Source organism: Cimex lectularius, unplaced genomic scaffold, assembly GCF_000648675.2.
Source record: "Cimex lectularius strain Harlan isolate CLEC.00 unplaced genomic scaffold, Clec_2.1 scaffold129, whole genome shotgun sequence".
NCBI classification, from domain to species: Eukaryota; Metazoa; Arthropoda; class Insecta; order Hemiptera; family Cimicidae; genus Cimex; species Cimex lectularius.
The window spans coordinates 499,563-521,984 of NW_019392715.1; the positions used below are offsets into that span (position 1 = coordinate 499,563).

Genomic DNA, 22,422 nt, shown 5'->3' on the forward strand with positions numbered 1-22,422 from the left:
AAAAAGGCATAACCTGTTTTGCCATCGATGGAAGAGCCGTCAGTAAATACGTACACATGTTCTGGATATATCTCGTTAATGTCGGCTAGGGGGGCTAGGGCTTCTCTCCCCGTTACAAACAAACAAAAAAAAGAAGAAGAAAAAATCATTCACTATCTACTGATTATTGCTATACCCATTGATTGTTTTTTATTCTATCTACTGATTATTGCTGTATACATTGATTGTTTTTTTATTATTGTCTCTTCCTTTTGGTATTATACTATTTTACACTTAGTTATACAATATTGACGATAATGTCAATGAAAGTGAAATGGGTTGATGGCGACTTGCTCCTGTGATGTCACGTGTCTGTGCCATGTACAGATGGTTTGAGAAACATAATGACAGGTTAGCTTAAGTAGTACTTGGCGAGGTTCTCCGTGGAAAATGTAATCATTGTTTACTACGGCCGATAGTTCGTAGCTCCTCTAATAAAACGAGTACTATCGCTTTGCCTCCTAGGTCCTCTTCCGTTTGGCGCCTTCTTCTTGGTTCTTCAGGAGGTTGTTCAATCACGTATTCCTTCTTCTTAATATTATACTTGTCTCATTTTTTCTCTTTCCTCTTCCATCTTCTTGTGTTTCTCATTTCTCCTTTCCTCCGGCTCCCGGATGGCTTCCTGCCGTTCTCGTTCGGCCTCCTCCTCCTTCTCTTTGTCATCGGCGTCATTATTGTCCCCCTCCGGCACCTTTGGCCGTTTTAAATTCGGAAGAAAACAATCCTTTAACGGCATTTAACTTGTTGCCAACCATCTGCTTCGCCACGAAAGCAGCCATCTTGGTTTTCTTGTTTTCTGTGTGAGTCTAAAGAAATTATTTGCCCTCTCACTCTTTCTTTGCTGTTTGATCTGTGCGATAGTCCGAGGTTCCGTCGGAGACGTTTTCTGCGTCGAAATCTACCGGAGGATTTATTCCCGGACCTGAACTTATTTTTTACGATTCAACTTTTGTTGGTCAAATAGGAAACGAAATCTGTCGTCAACAGAGTCGATTTACTTTTTCAACTTTCAAATTTAAAAAAGCATTATTTGAATCTTGTGCATATATTAGTTGGCTGTTTCTAGTTCACATTTTACACACTATGAATTAAGTTGTCTTTTGTTTTCTGTTGTCAAATAGTTTTAAAAAAATTAACTTCAAACAAATCCGATCAGTGATGCCAGAAATTAGTTTTATATTGAAAGCGTGTAGTTGCCTACCTGACTATTGCAACATTAAGACTTTTACCCTTTGCCTTGGACTATCAGGCATGAACCCATGACTTGATGAACGTAAATGCATAGGAGAGAATTGAGATAAATAAACCAAGTAATCCGTGGCAGCTCTTTTATAAGTTGTCTTTGTCGCGCTCAATTGCCCAAATTAAGCCTCTGTTTAAAGGTAGTAACGTTTCTACACTTTTAGGCGCTTTTCACCCGTTCCGGGTCTAGGTTTTCTGGCGAAGAATATACAAAAAGAACATATATATATATATGTTTGTGTGTGTGTGTGTGTTTAAATAAGACATGTATTTTAGTTGTTCTGACATGACCCGAATAAAATGTAATAAGAAAACATTTAGAATTACATATAAGAAAGAACATTCCACAGTTTGGAAATTAAAAGTGGGTCAATTTTTTGGAAAAAGTGAACAAAAACTGATTCAAGTCGCTTTTAACTTCTGTTAATAAATTAAAGATCACCTCGGCTCCGCCGTTACGTAGCCCCTCGATCCATCATATGAAGCCTCTAAAATTAGGACTCCTTGGACTTGAAATCGTTCCGTAAGAGCCCGTCCCACAATAAATCAAAATATTAATTAACGCTTTAAGTTGAGATAAAAAAGTCAGTGTCACGAACGGGATTCGAACCCACGATTGATACGCCGCTACTCTACCTCTTGAGCTATCGTGACTTCGATCCACTCTAACACTAACTTCCCATCTCAACCCCACCTTTTGAATTTTCCCTCCTTTTTCCCATTTTTCAAATGAAGTGGCCACGAAGAGCTCAAGCGGACCACGAAAAATAGTAATTTAATAAATCAAAATTATAATTAATGGGAGGAATTCAAAACCTCGTTTTCAGTTATTTTTGAACGCATTCAATGATTCATGATTAAAAATTTAAGATGCAACTGATCTCACTTACGTCCTTTTTGGGCTTGTGCATTTTGTTCGTTATCAATGTGATTACGCTCTTCGGCATCGAATTAACAATTAGCGTAACGTGGTTTTCTGCTTTATTTGAAGAATAATTGCACAAACTCTCTGTATGATAATGATTCCAGACTGAAATGGATTATGAGTGTGGAAAACAGTAAAAATGCGGACAGTGAATACATCAGAAAGGTTAAAGCTCAGCAGAAAAAGAAACAACGTAATTGCTTTCTTCCTTTAAATCGAATACAATAGCAAAATTATCAGAGTATTACCTGCTGGTTTTTGAACAACGTGGTGATAGGCGTGATAAAAACATATCGATTACCTCTGCTGGCGACTTTCAAAATCGTAGACACATACTCAGTACCCTTCGAGCTGGTATATCCTTCTGTAAATAGTAGTATTTTTCACAATTAATATAAATAAAAATATGCATCCATTAATGAAATCTAGAATTGTGAAAAGCATATATAGTGAGTCAAACATAATGACTAGTGTTTATGTTTCTCAATAATGTCGTAATTACATATTATTTTACATAAATTCACTAATTTCGTGGTCTGCTTGACCACTTAATATATTACAATTAATTAAGGTTTTTAGTTGAGATAAAAAAGTCAATGGCGCGAGCGGGATTCGAACCCACGATCTTCGGCTTGATACGCCGCTGCTCGACCACTTGAGCTATCGTCACTTCGATCCACTCGGACACCAACTTACCATCTCAACCTTTTACATAAATTTATATATACATTATTTCGATGCAGTGATTACGAATACGATTGATACGAAATTCCTGATTCCCACAATCAATGTTAAACATCGATCATGGTCGATAATTCTCCATGTAATTAATGGAATGGATATAACGCATGGAAGAAATAGAAATAACCCTGCCAAACTGTGGCAGGTTAAGAAAGAAGTCGGTCCCTGGTCCACGGGGAACGGTTCGAAAAGGGAAAAGGCCATACTGACAAGACTACGCATAGGGCATACAACAATAACGCACGGGCACCTCTGGCCGGAAAGCGTCCGCGTAGGTGCCCGTTATGTAAGGATAGAATAACATTCGTGCACCTCTTCAATTGTAGAAGGCTTGATTTATGTAGACAATATTTTGGCATATCATCGGACCTGTGAATAGTCTAGGGGCACGGCAGCGGGCACAGATCGCTGTTCCGGTACCTCCGGGCTACAGGGATTTTCAGATGTATATAGTTTATGTGTGTTTGTGCTGTGCTTGTGCTGTGTGTGAAGTGTTTGTATCGTGTTTGTGTGGTGTTTATGTTAATATATTAGGATGAATGTAATTTATTAGCGTGAAAGGAAGGGGTTATTTACCTCGCCTCGAGGAATATCTCTATTACTCTGGGGTGAGTGTGCGATGTCTGGAGAGCAAAAGTAAGTTATTAGCGCGAATGGAGTGGGTTCGGCCACGCCCCGAGGAATATCGAGTACTCTGGGGTGAGAGTGTGATGTATGGGGAGCAAAAGTAAGTTATTAGCGCGAATGGAGTGGGTTCGGCCACGCCCCGAGGAATATCGAGTACTCTGGGGGAGTGAATGTGACCAGACTTTTATGTTAGTACTGCCTGTTGTTTATATTTTACTCTATTGGAATGAATTCACAACTTGAACACATTCTCCGTTAGATTTTTTGTACATTATTTCATTCAGTAGGGGGTACCCATCAGAAAACAGTAACATTCGATTTGGGTGAAAAGCAGTAAATTAGCCAAAATTCGAATGTTTCATGAATCGGAGTAGGGTTGGTCTAATGTGAATTCGATCACCAACAAACGTGGTTTGTAACGGAGAATTTTTTGATAGGGTGTTCAACTTGTGAATTTTCGATAAAATGTCAGAAATGGTGAACTTCGAAAAATCGCCAAAAATGAAATTTTCCGCCGATCAGGCTGGATTTAATCTCATTCGACGCAGAAATTAATCCTCTACAGATGTTGTTTCGAGCTGTTTTACGGTCAGGCTAACGGTTTACTAACAATTTCACGAATGTCTGTGTTTGACTTTATGTTAATTTATTGGAATGAATGTAATTTATTAGCATGAAAGGAAGGGGTGATTTAACCCCGCCCCGAGGAATATCGAGTACTCCGGGAGAGTGAATGTGTCCAGACATCTATGTTTGTGGTGATGTATTGAATGTTTTGTTTCTATTCTGTATTTGACAACCTGAGGTACAAACGAGAGACTAGCATTCTAGAATATCAACGTAGTATATATTTGAAATCAGAGACCAGATCGAGACGCTCAAATGGCTGCAGTTTAAAACAAAATATGCGCGAAAGAAAAGAAAAAGAACAGATATATATATATTTCTAGAACTTATACGTTGAATATTACATAAAGGTGAGCTTTCTGGGTTTGATGAATTTTTTTCTTGATTTATTTTACGTTTGGAGAGCGATTAAGGTTATTTACGAAAAGCCATTAACGAGAAGCCTATTTAGATAAATCTGGGCCTGATAACTGAGATATTCACGCTTAGTTTGGACCGGGACAGCATTCTCTTGGCGCAATCAGCTGAATTCCATGGGTTCTTCCCACAGATCTACAATTCGAAAATATCTTATCGCTAACCGCTGAAATAGAAATATATAACACATTTTAAAAAAATACCAAATGAAGCTTTTATCTTTTTTATATTATTTAAATGGGATCATTAAAAATTTATTTTGGTTGATTAAACAAAGAATTGCAAACCATATTACGGTAATAAAAAAAATCTGCGAATACTTCAACATAGAAAAATATTCGCTAGTTTTCGTGGTCCGATTGACCAAATCATATCTTTCAATTAATTAATCTTTACGTAAGGTATTGGTTGAGATAAAAAAGTAAATGTCACGAGCGGGATTCGAACTCACGACCTTCGGCTAAATACGCCGCTGCTCTACGGCGTTAAAAGCTCTACCACTTTTCCCTCCTTTAGGCCATTTTTGGTTATTTAGCCGAAGGTCGTGGGTTCGAATCCCGCTTGTGACACTGACTTTTTATCTCAACCAAAACCTTAATTAAAGATTAATCAATTGAGAAGAATTTATTTGATCAATCGGACCACGAAACCTAATAAATGTTATAAGCAAAATGAAGTATACTTCACTAAAGCTCTCCGTGGCCATTTCGTTTGTCGCCGAGAATCAAATAGATGACACGACATTTGAAAAATGGCAAAAAGGAGGGAAAATTCAAAAGTTGCGGTTGAGATGGGAGGTTGATGTCCGAGTGGATCGAAGTCACGATAGCTCAAGTGGTAGAGTAGCGGTCTATTTAGCCGAAGGTCGTGGATTCGAATCCTGCTTGTGACACTGACTTTTTATCTCAACCATAACCTTAATTAAAGATTAATCAATTGGAAAGAATTTATTTGGTCAATCGGACCACGAAACCTAATAAATTTTGATATAACCTATTTTTAATCTCGATACAGTGAAAATGTTAATATATTGTGCTTACCATTTGTCCCCTTGGAGATGCAAAAATTTATTTAACAGTACATGTAAAATAATAAATAATTACCTTTTTTTAAAGAGTTGATATTTTTACTTCAGTTTTAGTCGTCAGTACTTCTAGTATCGATTATAATCATTATCGCTTGTTTTGTTCAATTAACTAGTCACGTTTCAATCTTCAGAAAGACCTCCACAAATGGCAAAATAATTAATCGTGTTTTATCAAAATCTAAAATCGAGAAGAGGTGGATGATTATGGGCTATTACTATGTACACCATATAGTCACTGCAATTACCCATAATAAACAGGATCCTTGAGAACTGATATGGACTGGAGTTAAAGTTAAATATAGTACTGCCTTTGTTTTCTAAACGCATTCAGTTATGCTATTGACGGAGTTTTTTAACTGTTTCATCAAAAAATACTTCCTTCTCCATATACGTTTGAGTAACAAACCTGCAAGTGTAGACGGACCCACTAAGTAAAGTAGTGCCAGTTCAACATAGATACTTAAAAATAGAACAAATTCCTTGTGAAATTTAACAGAAAGAATTTAAAATTAATATTATTAAGTTCAAATATATCCTATCGTAGTCGAAAATTTTCTGAGCTGTGGCTGAGAGCCGTTGAAAGATTGTATTTAATAGATTTCCTACAATAATTTGGATTACAAAAGAATACTTTCTTAGTTCTTAATTAAAAATTTGAAATTGTATTTTGGAAATACCACATTGAGCAATACTACATTTCCTTTCCCGAGTCATAGAGTGAAATTCGGGGATGTGTTTTCGCCCACTCCTAAAAATTATTCGAGTTTTCTTCATGTTCATATGATTTTAAATCCGTGGGATTGATCTCTTCTCTCAAATCAACATTATTAATATTTTCCAATACTTAATTGTCTTCTGCGATTGGAAGATTATATTTCATGGAATTTTTTTTATTTGGGGAGATTACCATATTTTTATTACCCGATATTACGAGTAGAGGTACTCATTGGAGTAGGCTTATTTTCTTTAACATGTTGCTTAATAATTAAGTTGATCATCAGGCGTGTGAATTTTTCTAGTTTAAATTGTTAAAATAATTTAACTTTTGTCGTTATTGATTTCCCTAGTTGTGTTATCAGATTAATTTGTGAACGATTGATTTTTTGAATATAGCGTTCCAAAATCATTCGTGAGCATTCCTAATGCTTCATTTAAAAATTTGAATAGAATTAGGGATCATAGTGGTTCTTTTCATCCTAGTAATAATAGTCGTTTTAGTATGGCCTTAAAAATCGGTGCTTTTGTATTTACGAAATGATTCCTTTGACAAGTCTTTAAAATATTTAACAAAGTTTACAACCCATGAAAAAATTCTATAGCCGTTTCATTATATTCTTGTTTTAACTTTGTCATTTCGATTTCTAATGTGTACCTCTTTTGTCATCCCTCCCAGCGACCTGATCTTGATCTAATCCCAAGGTCATAACGATAAACCGCCAATAATTTCTGCTGTACACTTAAATTTTACCCTTATGGCCTTACGTTTATGCCAAATTTGATTTTGAAAATCGTTAATGTCTTGTTTATTTAAAAATGTCTATTAATTAATCTGTGATTAATTCCGTGAAATTCCGGCAAAATTTCTAAATACATGTATAAATATATTGTTACAGAATACGTATTGTTTTCTTACAACATTAAGCACTATTTTATTTATTACTATTTTTATTTAAAACACCTATTATACTTACCTTGTATTTTATAATTAATTAAGGTTTTTAGTTGAGATAAAAAAGTCAATGGCACGAGCGGGATTCGAACCCACGATCTTCGGCTTGATACGCCGCTGCTCTGCCACTTGAGCTATCGTGACCTCGATCCACTCGGACTCCAACTTCCCATCTCAACCTCACCTTTTGAATTTTCCCTCCTTTTTGCCATTTTTCAAATTCAAAAGGTGCGGTTGAGATGGGAAGTTGGTGTCCGAGTGGATCGAGGTCACGATAGCTCAAGTGGTAGAGCAGTGGCGTATCAAGCCGAAGATCGTGGGTTCGAATCCCGCTCGTGCCATTGACTTTTTTATCTCAACTAAAAATCTTAATTAATTGTAATATATTAATTGGTCAAGCGGACCACGAAATTAGTGAATTAATAGTTGTATTTTATTATAATCTGAAATGAATTACAAACTCAATTTTACAATAATTTTTATTACAATTTGTGTTTAATTATTTCTCCGTAATATTGAAAACAACTGACGAAGACGATAGTGGTCGTTGGTTCGATCATCTTGAGCTTTGAAGTTCTCGATGGACTAAGTTCTCAATTCTACCTGATGTATCAATAAAGTTCGAATACGGTAAACTTGAAAATTATCCGGTATCGACTGCAGTTATGCTATTGTGTGATAATTTTCAAAAAGGAATACTTTGTACAACAATAAAATTCAAAATTGGAAAGATCAATTAGAGAAGGTGGCGTCGGTGGGTACAACGGTTTAGGCTTTGACACGGCGCTCATCACTGTAAAGTAAAGGTCCCGGGTTCGAATCCAGCGGCCCTGCATTAGAACTCGACATACTTACAAATGGGCTTTTTTTTTCAAAAACACCGGCACCCTGAGGGTTTATATGACCTCTGCTATTGCGAACAGAGAGAACAGAGAGAGAGAGAGGGAGAGAGAGAGAGAGAGAAAGAGAGAGAGAGAGAGAGCGAGTGAATCGTAAGCCTTTACGCAATGAAAGTACCGTAGTAGATTAATTTGCAAAAACACATGAAAACAAATAAAGAAAACAAAACACGGGCATAAAGAGCAACTTAATGTGTGCTAGATAGGACAAGGAAGGAATGCCAGGGGTAGCATAGGGAATTTATTACATACCATGATTACATAAAATCTTTATTATTTAAATATATGTGTACATAATATATACATGATATATTATCATTTCTAGGTGGAATACTTTCGTGAGAAAGACCAGTTTCTGATCGGAAACGACGGATCGGATCACTGGTTGGAGGTCAGACGGTGTAAACTTTATTTTTCCGGTCATTACTTGGCACAGGCGACGAATTCACATGGCTACGCTAACGCTCGATTCTCGTTGCAAGTGTTTGCTCAAGGTAAGAATTGCTATTAATTATCAATGAATCATCAAACTATAAAATTAACTGAATTATTTTTGGATGGATGGGATCTGGACTTGCCAGATCATATACAAATTAACAGATTCATTCCTCTGCTAGTCTATTGCCTCTGCCCCCCCCCCACATCGTCAAATAATATTATACAATCATTACATAAAATACAAAATTAAAAATTTTAAAAATTATATAAATATAATAATTTAAGCAATAAAGAACAATCACAGTCTTAAGTACTGTATAACAATGTCAACTTATTTTTAAAGAAGTAACCAGCTCGGAATTATCTGAACTAAAGTTATACACTTAAATATATCACAGTTTAATCACAGGTATGGTTTACTTATGGTTACTTGGTTTACTACCCGCTAGGGTGCTCTGTGTAAGCTGTTTGAACACACGATACGTTCGTTCGCTTTTCACAAGTTCCTTCAAAGAATTGCCTTGTGACCTCCAGAAGGAGGCCATATATTGTGCAAACTGTTTCGCGGGTCTTGACGAAGTTGTACAAAGCTTGGGCAGAAGAATAGCTTGTGTCGTACGTCTTCAGGAACATTGCACAACTGACTGTTTGGTGTTAGCTCTCTTGAATTTGTCTAGGTAAACAGCAAAGTTTCCAAGCCCCGTGAGCATTTGTGTGGACCAAAAATCTGGCTGCACCCAACTATGTTTTTTCTCTCTTTAATGATGGGTAAGAAGTCATAAGTAAGCCTGCCCTTGGCACTATTTTCCCATCTGCTTTGCCAGATGTCGGTTGCCCGTTGAGAAAATTTTGGCTGTTGGGTGCATTTCTTAGACAATTCGCTTCATGCTCCTCTAAGCGGGCAGGCCTGGTAGCAGTCCCTTCTTCAGCTATCTCTTTGCAATATGAACTTTTATGCCCAAGTCAATGGCTGTTGCTATCATTAACACTTGGAGAGCGTGAGTGGAAGCCGTTCTGTACTCCTTCGATATCCTCAGTAAAGCAATTCGCTGGGTTTGTTCTAGTACCTGTTTGGTTTTACCTTGCAGTTTTCTTCCCCAGGATGCTGCACCATACGTTGCCATAGGGATATAGACGCTCTTGTAGATTGTTATCATTGTCTTTGAGCTGAGCCCCCATGTTGATTTGGCTATCCTGCTTAATTTTGCAAAGGTACAGCGTGTGGATTCCCGGATTTTTAGAGCGTGTGGGAAAGAATTCAATCTCTCCTTTATAACAACGCCAAGGTATTTGACTTCTTGGCTTGGTTTGATGTTTTTATCGTCTATTCTCACTCTAAGGGGGGTGCCCATTGTCCCTTTCAATACGAGCATTTGCCATTTGTCAGGAGCTACCTTTAGGTTTTTTGTTTGACACCAATTGACTATAAAACCTAAAGGTAGCTTCTGACAAATGTCAAAAGCCGGGAACTCACTTACCCGATTCTACGCCATGCGACGCTACCCGATGCTACCCGACGCCTTGCCACGTTTTGGTGGGGTGTGCACATCTATCCGACGAAGTACACGTCGCGTACAGTCCACAGCCTTTATCACAATAATCACTATCACAATCGCAACGCATCGTTTGTTCTTAATGCACTATTTTGATCAAAACCTTGTAATAAATTGTTAGTTAAATTTTATGAGAACAACCATTTAATAAATTGTTTGTTAAACTTAATTGTTTTAAATAAAGTTACTCCTAACCATCTAATTAAACAATGTTTATAAAAACTTATGCATTTTTGATCTCGTTTAATTTGGTTTACATTAAAATAACATGTTGTAATTAATATAACGACAAAATTACATGTACTTAGTTTGAAATATACTACCAAAAATATGAGTGTCCTGTTCTGATCCTACCCGACATTACAAATTTGTGTAATTTTACGAGCAAAACTATGAAATAAATTGTTAATTAAATTTTATGAGCAAAACCGTGTAATAAATTGTTCCAATTTTAGTATATGTACCGCCGAAGCGAGTACAATAAATTGTTAGTTAAATTCATTATATCAAAAAATCGTATTCCGGTGTTTTGATTAATTTTCTACCAAACCATTAAAATTAATTTTTTAAATAAAAACTAATTAATTTTTAATCACAGTTAATTTGGTTTATATTAAAATAAGTATGTTGTAATTAATATAACGACAATAATACATGTAGTTTGAATAAAAATATGTGTCCGGTTCTTTTGACTTCGACTGTACTCGATGCGACCCGACGAAAATCTGGACAGTGGGGATCGCAGAGCGTCGGGTAAGTTAGCGTGGATAGCATCGGGTAGATTTGCACGGGGGTAATGCAACCTTATGTAAAATCGGAGTTTGGATTTGCGTCGGGTAGCATCGGGTAGCGTCGCATGGCGTAGCATCGGGTAAGTGTGTTTCTGGCTAAATACTCGTCAGGAGCTACCTTTAGGTTTTTTGTTTGACACCAATTGACTATAAAAACTAAAGGTAGCTTCTGACAAATGTCAAATACTCGTCAGGTTACCTTTAGGTTTTATAGTCAATTGGTGTATTGCCTCTGTTTATCATAGAAATGAAAACCGACATTTATTGACTCACCTCCTGCTGCTAATGAATGATTAATTATGACGAATTAAACAATGAAGTTTAAATAGTGCATATTTGTTTGTTTCGTCGTAATTGATTAATGATTGTGTTGACAAAAATGTTTCTCGTCAAACAGTATGTAAGTCAATAAATTTGTGGCACCTAAAAACAAGTTTACGATCCATCCAAGGGACAAAAAACTATAGAATATCTCTTTTATTTCCTTGATTACATCGTAGCCATAATTCATAAGATATTATGACCTGAAGAGCCAGTTAGAGGATAAAAGCCGCCTTTATTTGCTCTTGGCACGTTTTTCAGTTTCATAAACAAGCCTGATTTACCGGAGTAAACTAGTTTTTTTGGAGGTGAGACCGGATTGACACAGATTTGGCAGTCGAGTAAGTCTCTGAGTATAGCCGGGATAAGACAGCCTAATAATGCCCTTAGATGGAAGCCACCGACCTCGCAAGGACGCTCTCCCTTCTTCCACCTCCGTTGACGTTGTCATAACATAACGTTTACCGACAATGGGAGTTTTAATGAAACCTTTAATTAAGAACATGCAACTCCATCGGATTTGCTTGAGATATCCACAGGATCACTTTGTATTTGCTGAATGATTGGGAGATGCTTGCGTCAAAATATTCATTGGAAAATTCCTCTTTCGCAGGGTCTGTGATGAGCCGAGAGGCTGACACACTAACCATGCAGGCACCGCGGTCCCTGCCACAAAATTAACAATCTATGAAAAACATGTCTAATTGCCATGTTTTTACGTCATTTGGCTCGTTTTAAATTAACACAGCGGTAAAAGTAGAATGGAAAAAAAACGAGAAGTATCAGAGAGGAATGTAGAACTTATTGTTAGAACGATTAGAAAGAGCAGATCCATGTCGGAATTGTTCTAAGGCAGTGGTCGACAAACCGCGGCTCTTTGACTTCTTGGATGCGGCTCTTTCATTAAATGTTTAGTGCAGACTCTGGCGAGGGAAGATATGATTTTTAACACTTGGATGATGATGATCAACTGAAGAAACAAGCGTTTGCTGTTCTTGGGTTTACATATTTATGAGAACAATCATTTTCAAGCATGAACTTTATCAAGAGTAGATTAAGAAATCGGCTTATCTATGAGAACTTGAAATCGTTCCTAAAATTAAAAACAACAAACAAACCAGACTTACACTTACCCGATGCAACGCCATGCGACGCTACCCGATGCTGCCCGACGCAAATCCAAACTCCGATTTTACATAAGGTTGCATTACCCCCGTGCAAATCTACCCGATGCTATCCACGCTAACTTACCCGACGCTCTGCGATCCCCACTGTCCAGATTTTCGTCGGGTCGCATCGAGTACAGTCGAAGTCAAAAGAACCGGACACATATTTTTATTCAAACTACATGTATTATTGTCGTTATATTAATTACAACATACTTATTTTAATATAAACCAAATTAACTGTGATTAAAAATTAATTAGTTTTTATTTAAAAAATTAATTTTAATGGTTTGGTAGAAAATTAATCAAAACACCGGAATACGATTTTTTGATATAATGAATTTAACTAACAATTTATTGTACTCGCTTCGGCGGTACATATACTAAAATTGGAACAATTTATTACACGGTTTTGCTCATAAAATTTAATTAACAATTTATTTCATAGTTTTGCTCGTAAAATTACACAAATTTGTAATGTCGGGTAGGATCAGAACAGGACACTCATATTTTTGGTAGTATATTTCAAACTAAGTACATGTAATTTTGTCGTTATATTAATTACAACATGTTATTTTAATGTAAACCAAATTAAACGAGATCAAAAATGCATAAGTTTTTATAAACATTGTTTAATTAGATGGTTAGGAGTAACTTTATTTAAAACAATTAAGTTTAACAAACAATTTATTAAATGGTTGTGCTCATAAAATTTAACTAACAATTTATTACAAGGTTTTGATCAAAATAGTGCATTAAGAACAAACGATGCGTTGCGATTGTGATAGTGATTATTGTGATAAACGCTGCGGACTGTACGCGACGTGTACTTACGTCGGATAGATGTGCACACCCCACCAAAACGTGGCAAGGCGTTGGGTAGCGTCGCATGGCGTTGCATCGGGTAAGTGTGTTTCTGGCTTTACACCTACTTTCCAGGGAAATGCGAGGCCATTGTTCACATTAGCGGAGTATTTGTAGTGTTTTAAGGATACCTTTTATACTATTTAACTTGTTACATTTTTAAATAAATATTATCTTTATATAAGAATGATACCAAGTTTTATTTAATGTACCGTTAGTTAAACTAAGACATATTCAGCAAAGGCAAACTCGAGAGTGTACTTAATTCTAATTAATTCCATAAAAATGTCTACTAAAGCAAAGCTTAAGTTTAAAAAATAGCTCTTTGAATAAACTTCAATTTTGTATTTTTGTTTATATTTGGCTCTTTTGGATGACGAGTTTGCCGACCACTGTTCTAAGGTATCAGCGGGAAGAGAGCTGATGTTAGCTGAACAAAAAAAATATTTCGGGGCTCAGATTTTGTAATACTGATATCGGAAGCTCGGGGTTACTGGGGTTACATGTTCAGAAAATTCGATGGATTTTGTTTGTTGGGTGATAAACTCCATCAATTGTTTACATCTGGAAATCCTATCAGAAAGATGTTTGTTTTCGAAGATTCGTTTCGTATGAGGGTCAAAGTTCTCTTGAAAATAACAGAATACAATCACGTCCCTAGTGTAAAATCTTTTACCAAGTCGTATATTTTCGAGACACATTCTCACACTTTTTGCATAAATGTAAGAGCGTTTGGCCACAAGTTAAGTTTTGCTCTTTCGGTATTGGTTTTAATTCCACTAGTTTTCGTGGCCCGCTTGACCAATTAATATCATTCGATTAATGAAGGTTTTTAGTTGAGATAGAAAATTCAGTGTCACGAGCGGGATTCGAACCTACGACCTTCGGCTTGATACGCCGCTACTCAACCATTTGTCGCCGAGAATCAAATAGATTACACTACATTTGAAAAATGGCAAAAAGGAGGGAAAATTCAAAAGTTGCGGTTGCGATGGGAGGTTGATGTCCGAGTGGATCGAAGTCATGATAGCTCAAGTGGTAGAGTAGCGGCCTATTTAGCCGAAGGTCGTGGATTCGAATCCTGCTTGTGACACTGACTTTTTTATCTCAACCAAAACCTTAATTAACGATTAATTAATTAGAAAAATTAATTACATTGAAATTAAGTAACTAGGGGGTGAAGTACAATTAAATTTCATTATTTAATGGGTTATGTAAATGAGAAGAAAATTAAAACTGATGTAGGGAAGATTATATGATTTTATTGATGTTAATTCGAAAGAGAAGAAAGGTTAAATTTTATTGTTTCGCAAAGGATGCGTTAATAGACTGGAATTTTCGTTATCGGGTTAGATAAGTGAGTCCAGTAGATTGGATTAGGAAAGATAATAAAAGCTGGATTGAGTTTTACAAATTTTTCAATGAGAAAGCCAAAATAGTTTGATTTGATCTTAGCTCGGGAGGGGCATTTATTTAAATCAATCCGACTTAAAACTCTACTTCGTCTCCAAACTTGACCAATCCTCTTTCCGCCAATTGCATATTATACGAAGTGCAGTTGTAAACATTTTTTTAATTAAAGAAAAAGTTTAGAAAACTACCTTAATGTGTATTGTTGCGTTTCTTATAATAACATATGGTGAAAACAATAAAGAAAGTATAAATTATGACTTGTATTTTTTTAAACGCATAATTGGTATATTTAGTTCTGACTAGATGCAATTTTAACCATTTTCAATTAATTCGTACCGACCGCGATGAAATTATTTGTATCCACAGTCAAAAACAGTGCAATTCTTAAGTATAGGTTGATCGTGCTCATCAGCATAACGGAGGCGGAATGTATCGGATCGCACTTGCGCTTGTTAATGTCTAAAATCATACCTTGTGTGTACGCGAGTGCGATAAGAAAATAGAGAACCATACCACCATGAATTGCTATCTCAAGAACAAATATTTCAAGTGCAGTGTTGTAGTTGGGACATAAGAGAATGCACGTCATTGTCCCTGCCGCTACTACAACGTGCAAGACAGCCAACGGTCGTTCCAGATCACGGTAGATGTTTTTAGGAGCCGCGAATCCCATGAAAAGAGCCGATCCCATGGCGTACGATGCGTACAACATCGACTCGATGTGTACATAATCGCCGAAAAAGGACAAAGCGGGGGCCATCGTAAGGGAATGTGCGAGCCAACAGATAATCTTAAATGTTTGTTCACCCGGCGCATACGGCATGCTCTCTATGCAGATTGATAATATAGCGAATATCGCCATCTCTACTGCGATCAATTCCATGGGTGTACAACACATTCCGTACTTCAAGACGGCGGATTGCGTGAAAAAGCCTGTGGCGAGAATGAGTAGAACGAAAGAGGTCATGAGATATAAAAACGTTGTCACTAAATCCTGCATCTTGTCTTGCGGCCAAATTTCCAATTCGTTAAAGGCTCCAGTTTTCTCTCTGGTCATCCATGTCATCAGTACACCCGCAGCGGCCATAATCAATGTCAGGACGACTAATTTACCAAAATACCAAATAACTATCGAGAAATTTATATCAAACATGGTTTCGAAGTGTTAATGCCAAATTTATTAACTATAATTTTTACAATGTTTAGAAAAATTGTGTTTCTGGTATCAAACAAATAATAATAAATGCCTACATGTGTTTTTTTTTCGATGGTTTTTAACAAAAATCAATTCACCAGATCTAATGTGCTAGGTAGCTTCTAAAATAAAATGTATTCTGTTGTTTCATTATTTGTGTTGTAATAATGTATTCAATGTATTTTTGTTAGCTCTATTGCTGTAAACACAACTGTCTAGCCAGAAATGTATACGCTGGCTATATAAGGTGTATGTATAAGGTGGCCATTCACGATCGCTCCAAATGGAACCGCGCCAAGCCGTACAGCTCCATTTGGAGTGCCTGAAATTTGAGGGGGCATTTACGACCGCTCCACAGCCAGTCGCTCCGAACGTCATCTAGTGAATTACCTCCTCAAAATGGATGACGATCTCTTCTCCTGCTGTTTTTTTATACGTTAAAAGCAAAAAACCGAAAAGGAAATGGTGTAAGAAGTGGCTCCTGAACAGAAACCGTAATACCTACATCAATTTGATGTAAGATCTTTCCCTTGAACCCGCTGATTGGAGGAACTATTTAAGGATGGATGAAACGTCTTATTTATTCATTATATTTACTGTTCTATTGACCAAATTACTTCTTTCAATTAATTAATCTTTTTTTGTAAGGTTTTGGTTGAAATGAAAAAGCTAGTGCACCAGCGGGATTTGAATTCATGACCTTCGTATAAATACGCCGCTGCTCTAACACTTGATCGTTTTATTTTATTTTTCACTCTGTTTCACAGCTAAGCATGTCTGTGGAGAACACAATGACCGCTGCTGCAAAAGAAAACTTTCGTTTTTAGAACTCCTTGTTATCAGGTTGTTACGGTCTTTAAATTGTAGCCGTAAAAGTTTTGTTTTCAAAGAAGAAACAATATGCTTAAATGGAGGCTTACCGGGCTTTCTCCGGCCTTTCTACGACGTCGCTTCGCCATTCGCTCAGGCCTGAGGTTTGGCGCAGCGTTGTCTATGGTGGGCGCAGCCTATGAAATTATCTTGCTGGTTTTAATAGAAATAACGTAGAGAGTTGAACATTCGCGTGGTACTTTTAAAATTTAAGGGGTAACAAAATGGGAATGTGTGATCACGGCGGGGGTGTGAGGCATACAGCTTACAGGTTGTTTTACCAATAATCGGAAAAATGGCAAAAAGGAGGGAAAATTCAAAAGGTGCGGTTGAGATGGGAAGTTGGTGTCAGAGTGGATCGAGGTCACGCTCAAGTGGTAGAGCAGAGGCGTATCAAGCCGAAGATCGTGGGTTCGAATCCCGCTCGTGCCATTGACTTTTTTATCTCAACTAAAAATCTTAATTAATTGTAATAATATTAATTGGTCAAGCGGACCACGAAATTAGTGAATTTAATAAGTTTAAAAAGACGATACCTTCACTAAAGCTCTCCGTGGTCATTTCATTTGTCGTCGAGAATCCAATCCGATTACACGACATTTGAAAAATGGCCAAAAGGAGGGAAAATTCAAAAGTTGCGGTTGAGATGGGAAGTTAGTGTCCGAGTGGATCGAGGTCACGATAGCTCAAGTGGTAGAGCAGCGACGTATCAAGCTGAAGATCGTGGGTTCGAATCCCGCTCGTGCCATTGACTTTTTTATCTCAACTAAAAACCTTAATTAATTGTAATATATTAATTGGTTAAGCGGACCACGAAATTAGTGAAAATAATCGGAACCTTCATGAACGGACCTTAACGGTCTTAATGTGATTACTGGCGTAAACACCGGTTTTAATTTTATTTTTTCATTCTCCGTTTATTTTGGTAATTACTGCTTTATTTATTTATTTTTTATTTTTTTATTATTTTTTTTTTTTTACGAGGCTCACAACAGCAAAGGTTATATCAACCCTCAGGGTGCCGGTGTTTTTGAAAAAAAAAGTCCATTTGTAAGTATGTCGAGTTCGAATGCAGGGCCGCTGGATTGGAACCCGGGACCTCTTACAGTGATGACCGCCGTGTCAACGCCTAAACCGTTGAGCCCACCGACGCCCCCAATACTGCTTGTAGTAAAAAAATTACTGCTTTACGAAGTATCCCCGCGGATCCCCTAGCTAGGGATGGTGGACGACTCCCAAGGTTTTAATTGTGAACATATGTATATTTTTTTACATTTTATTGATTTGCTGTTAATAAAAAGGTTTTACGCAAAAAATGTAACAGTTTTCGGTGAAAAACGTTTTGCATCAAATATTGTAAAAGTTACGCTGATAGCTTTTAAAAGAGGATATCTCCCGTAAACAATTTTACTTTCTTTCTATGATTACTGTTTCCTTTCTCGAGTTTTTGTTTACTATTATGCTTTCTTGGCGTTAAGGAGCCACATGGCGGTTCTGCGATGCTTCAAATATAAAATTGTAAAATGTAAACCACTTGACTTCGTGTTTGTTAAACAAATGCTATCAAACTTGGAAAATTACTAACAAACTGGGGCTTATGATGCAGGCTTATATAAACGTAGATTCTCCTTAAACCAATTTGCAAATAATAGTGCCACGGATTGAAAGAAAAGAATGTAGAATATCTAAAAGATTCCTCAAAAGTATTTATATATTTTTCTGGAAAAGAACACTTTTATAACTACAATTATTTGAATCCGTGTTAAATTCATAAATCTTAATTCTGTGTTGTTTATAAATTTTATTAGATTTCGTGGTCCGCATGACCAAATAAATTCTTTTCAATTAATTATGGTTTTGGTTGAGATAAAAAAGTCAGTATCACAAGCGGGATTCGAACCCACGACCTTCGGCTAAATACGCCGCTGCTCTACCGAGAATCAAATAGAGTACACGACATTTGAAAAACGGCAAAAAGGAGGAAAATTCGAAAGGTGGGGTTGAGATGGGAAGTTAGTGTCCGAGTGGATCGATGTCACGATAGCTCAAGTGAGCAGCGGCGTATTTAGCAGAAGTTCGTGGGTTCGAATCCCGCTTGTGATACTGACTTTTTTACCTCAACCAAAACCTTAATTAATTGAAAAGTTATTTATAAAGATCATCACAAATGTTTAACATTAAAAATGTTTTGTCTTTTCAGATGAAGGGCGGCATCTGCTAAGGACGGTTGACACAAAATTAGCGTGAGTTTTGTTAATATTATATATATTATGCACATAAATTTATGATAAGATAATATTAAAATAGAGACTAAGTAATGAAACTATTGTTTTCTATAGAATTATCATGCTTGTCAACTAGGGCAACCATACTTTTTACTTTACAAATCGGAACAGCTTTCGAAATTTATTTTGCTCTACTGTCAACAATAACTTGATTTTTCGTTAATGGAGTAAATATTGACTCGACTGGAATATAACATTTTTAGTTATTTGTAGTACATATTAGTGTTCCATGAATCCGAACATTTTTTAAGTTTTATTTTTGTTTGTTTTTTGCTTTATTGTGGACAGTACCTTGTATTTATCTGTATACCGACACCTCACCAAGGAAGATTATATTAACTAATTAATTAAAACAGCAAAAGTGTTTTCTGATTTTTTTGTCTTCTACTATCGCATATCATACATAATAAGACAAAAAATAAATTATAGGAAAACCTATAGAAAAACATGATTAAAATTAATCCACATAGGTTTAGTGGTCATATTGACCATATTAATTATTTCAATTAATTACTTTTATTTATTTATCTAAGTTTCTATCTAAGAGGTTGAGATGAAAATGGTTGGTGCTCGAGTGGATCGAAGTCTCGATAGCTCAAGTGATTAGAGCAGCGGCGTATCAAAAGCCGAAGGTCGTGGGTTCGAATCCCGTGACACTGACTTTTTCATCTTAACGAAGACTTTACATAAAAAGAATAATTAATTGAATTCAATATATGGGGTACGTGCCTACCTAGGCTTTTAACCCCTCGGGTCTCGGTCGCCCACCCTGCATAATATATATATATATACATAACGATATAGAACTCACAAAAAGCCTTAAATATGCCTGATAGATTGACATAGTTGAGCTATTAGAGGCGATCTCAAATTTCCTTGAAGACCGACGCAGTTCCAATATTGGCAAGGACTGTAGCTGAATTGCAACCTTAAGCCAGGAACAAACTTACCCGATGCTACGCCACGCGACGCTACCCGACGCCTTGCCACGTTTTGGTGGGGTGTGCACATCTATCCGATGCAAGCACACGTCGCGTACAGTCCACAGCGTTTATCACAATAATCACAATCGCAACGCATCTTTTGTTCTTAATGCACTATTTTAAGCAAAACTTTGTAATAAATTGTTAGTTAAATTTTATGAGCACAGCCATCAAACAAATTGTTAATTAAATTTTATGAGCAAAACCGTGTAATAAATTGTTCCAATTTTATTTATGTACCGCCGAAGCGAGTACAATAAATTCATTATATCAAAAAATCGAATTCCGGTGTTTTGATTAATATTCTACCAAACCATTAAAATTAATTTTTTAAATAAAAACTAATTAATTTTTAATCACAGTTAATTTGGTTTATATTAAAATAAGTATGTTGTAATTAATATAACGACAATAATACATGTAGTTTGAATAAAAATATGAGTGTCCGGTTCTTTTGTCTTCGACTGTACTCGATGCGACCCGACGAAAATCTGCACAGTGGGGATCGCAGAGCGTCGGGTAGATGTGCACGGGGGTAATGCAACCTTAACGAAAATCGGAGTTTGGATTTGCGTCGGGTAGCATCGGGTAGCGTCGCATGGCCTAGCATCGTGTAAGTGTGTTTCTGGCTTTATTCCGGAGGTCCTCCTCTTGTCAGAGACCTCTTTTTAAAATTAATAAGACTTATAAGACTTTCTTAAGTTGAACTTAAGCCCATAGTATCTGTTTGAATGTTACAATTATTACTTTCCATTTTAGTATGTAGAACCTCTTTTATTCCTCTTCTTAATAGTTTAATTTGTTAATTATTTCAACATTAGAAAAGTCAAAATTATGCCTACTTGATTTGAATGTTTTGATAGGCATAGGTGGTATACAAGAGAAACCAGACCTGTCAAATATTCCAATTATTTCTCTTCTCACTCTTTTAGTCAAAAACTGAATTGATGATCTTAAAAAAAAAGGTCTTAAAAGGTCGAAAGATTGGCAGTAGGAACTAAATTTGCTTTCTTCTTCAAGTCTATACCTCTATCCAGAGATTAAGATTAAAGCATAATTACAATATTATCGATTTAAATTAATTTTATATAAATACGGTAACTATAATACTTCTTGACTTCTTAGTAATGGAATTAATTTAGAAAGGTACACAGTCTCCCGTTGATAACGAGGCCACTCGGTGACATCGAATGCAGTAGTGGATCTTCCGTTACCCTGGAATGTCGGATTAAAGGGGACCCGCAGCCAGACGTCATTTGGACGAAAGAAGGCAAGGTAATGTGGTTCCAAAACGACTGGAAATTGTATTACAACTACATCACAGCTGTTTACATTTTAAAATAATCGATATGTAAAATTAGCAAAATTTTACTGCGTGGTTCCCAACTTGTTTGGCTTAAATTTTGTTTACAGTACAAATATATAGATTATATTATATATAGATAACATATTTATGTGCTCCGTGTGAGCTGGTCCACTGTCAAGAAACATCACTTAAAGATTAATATCTAATTTTTTATGTTTTTGCATAATGCACTATTCTGACCAGTTAGTACAATAGTATAAATTATTCAATTAATTGAGGTTTTAAGTTGAGATAAAAAAGTCGGTGCCACGAGCGGATTCGAACCCACGATCTCGGCTAGATACGCCGCTGCTCTACCACTTGAGCTATCGTGACCTCGATCCACTCGGACCCTAACTTCCCATCTCATCCCCACCTTTTGAATTTTCCCTCCTTTTTACCATTGGAATTAATAAATACCTTTTACTTCTATGTATATACAACACTAACCATCTATATCAAAGCATTTTAAATATAAACTATATGCTTATGTCCGCCTTTAGGGGAGATGACACAATGACGCGTACAATTGAAAAATGAATATATAAAATCGCTAAAATTTAAACTCTTCAATTAAAATTCTCCTTTGTTGATATGACTGTAGCACGCAACTTAATAAATTTTTACCAGTTGCTCCGTTTAAATAAAATACAAAGACGCCCCACTCTATTTTTTCTGTTTTTAACTACTGTTGACGATAGCTGTAAGGGCGGGATTCGTAGCCTTTTGAATTTTCCCTCCTTTTTGCCGTTATTCAAAAGGTGGGGTTGAGATAAGAAGTTAGTGCCCGAGTGGATCGAAGTCACGATAGGTCAAGTGGTAGAGTAGCGGCGTATCTAGCCGAAGATCGTGGGTTCGAATCCGCTCGTGGCACCGACTTTTTTATCTCAACTTAAAACCTCAATTAATTGAATAATTTATACTA

General features: G+C 36.4%; 1 protein-coding gene and 1 pseudogene across 6 annotated transcripts in view; one reads left to right on the forward strand and one right to left on the reverse strand.

Moving 5' to 3' along the window:
* LOC106665607 (myosin light chain kinase, smooth muscle-like) overlaps positions 1-22,422 on the forward strand; it is a 94,271-nt gene that overhangs the window by 58,080 nt on the left and 13,769 nt on the right. For all 6 annotated transcript variants that reach the window (XM_014392108.2, XM_014392111.2, XM_014392109.2 and 3 more), the window contains exons 9-11: positions 8,599-8,767; positions 19,085-19,127; positions 21,295-21,427. In XM_014392108.2, the coding sequence (XP_014247594.1) occupies positions 8,599-8,767; positions 19,085-19,127; positions 21,295-21,427 (345 nt within the window). The remainder of the gene's footprint in view (positions 1-8,598; positions 8,768-19,084; positions 19,128-21,294; positions 21,428-22,422) is intronic.
* On the reverse strand, positions 321-1,087 carry LOC106665583 (annotated as a pseudogene).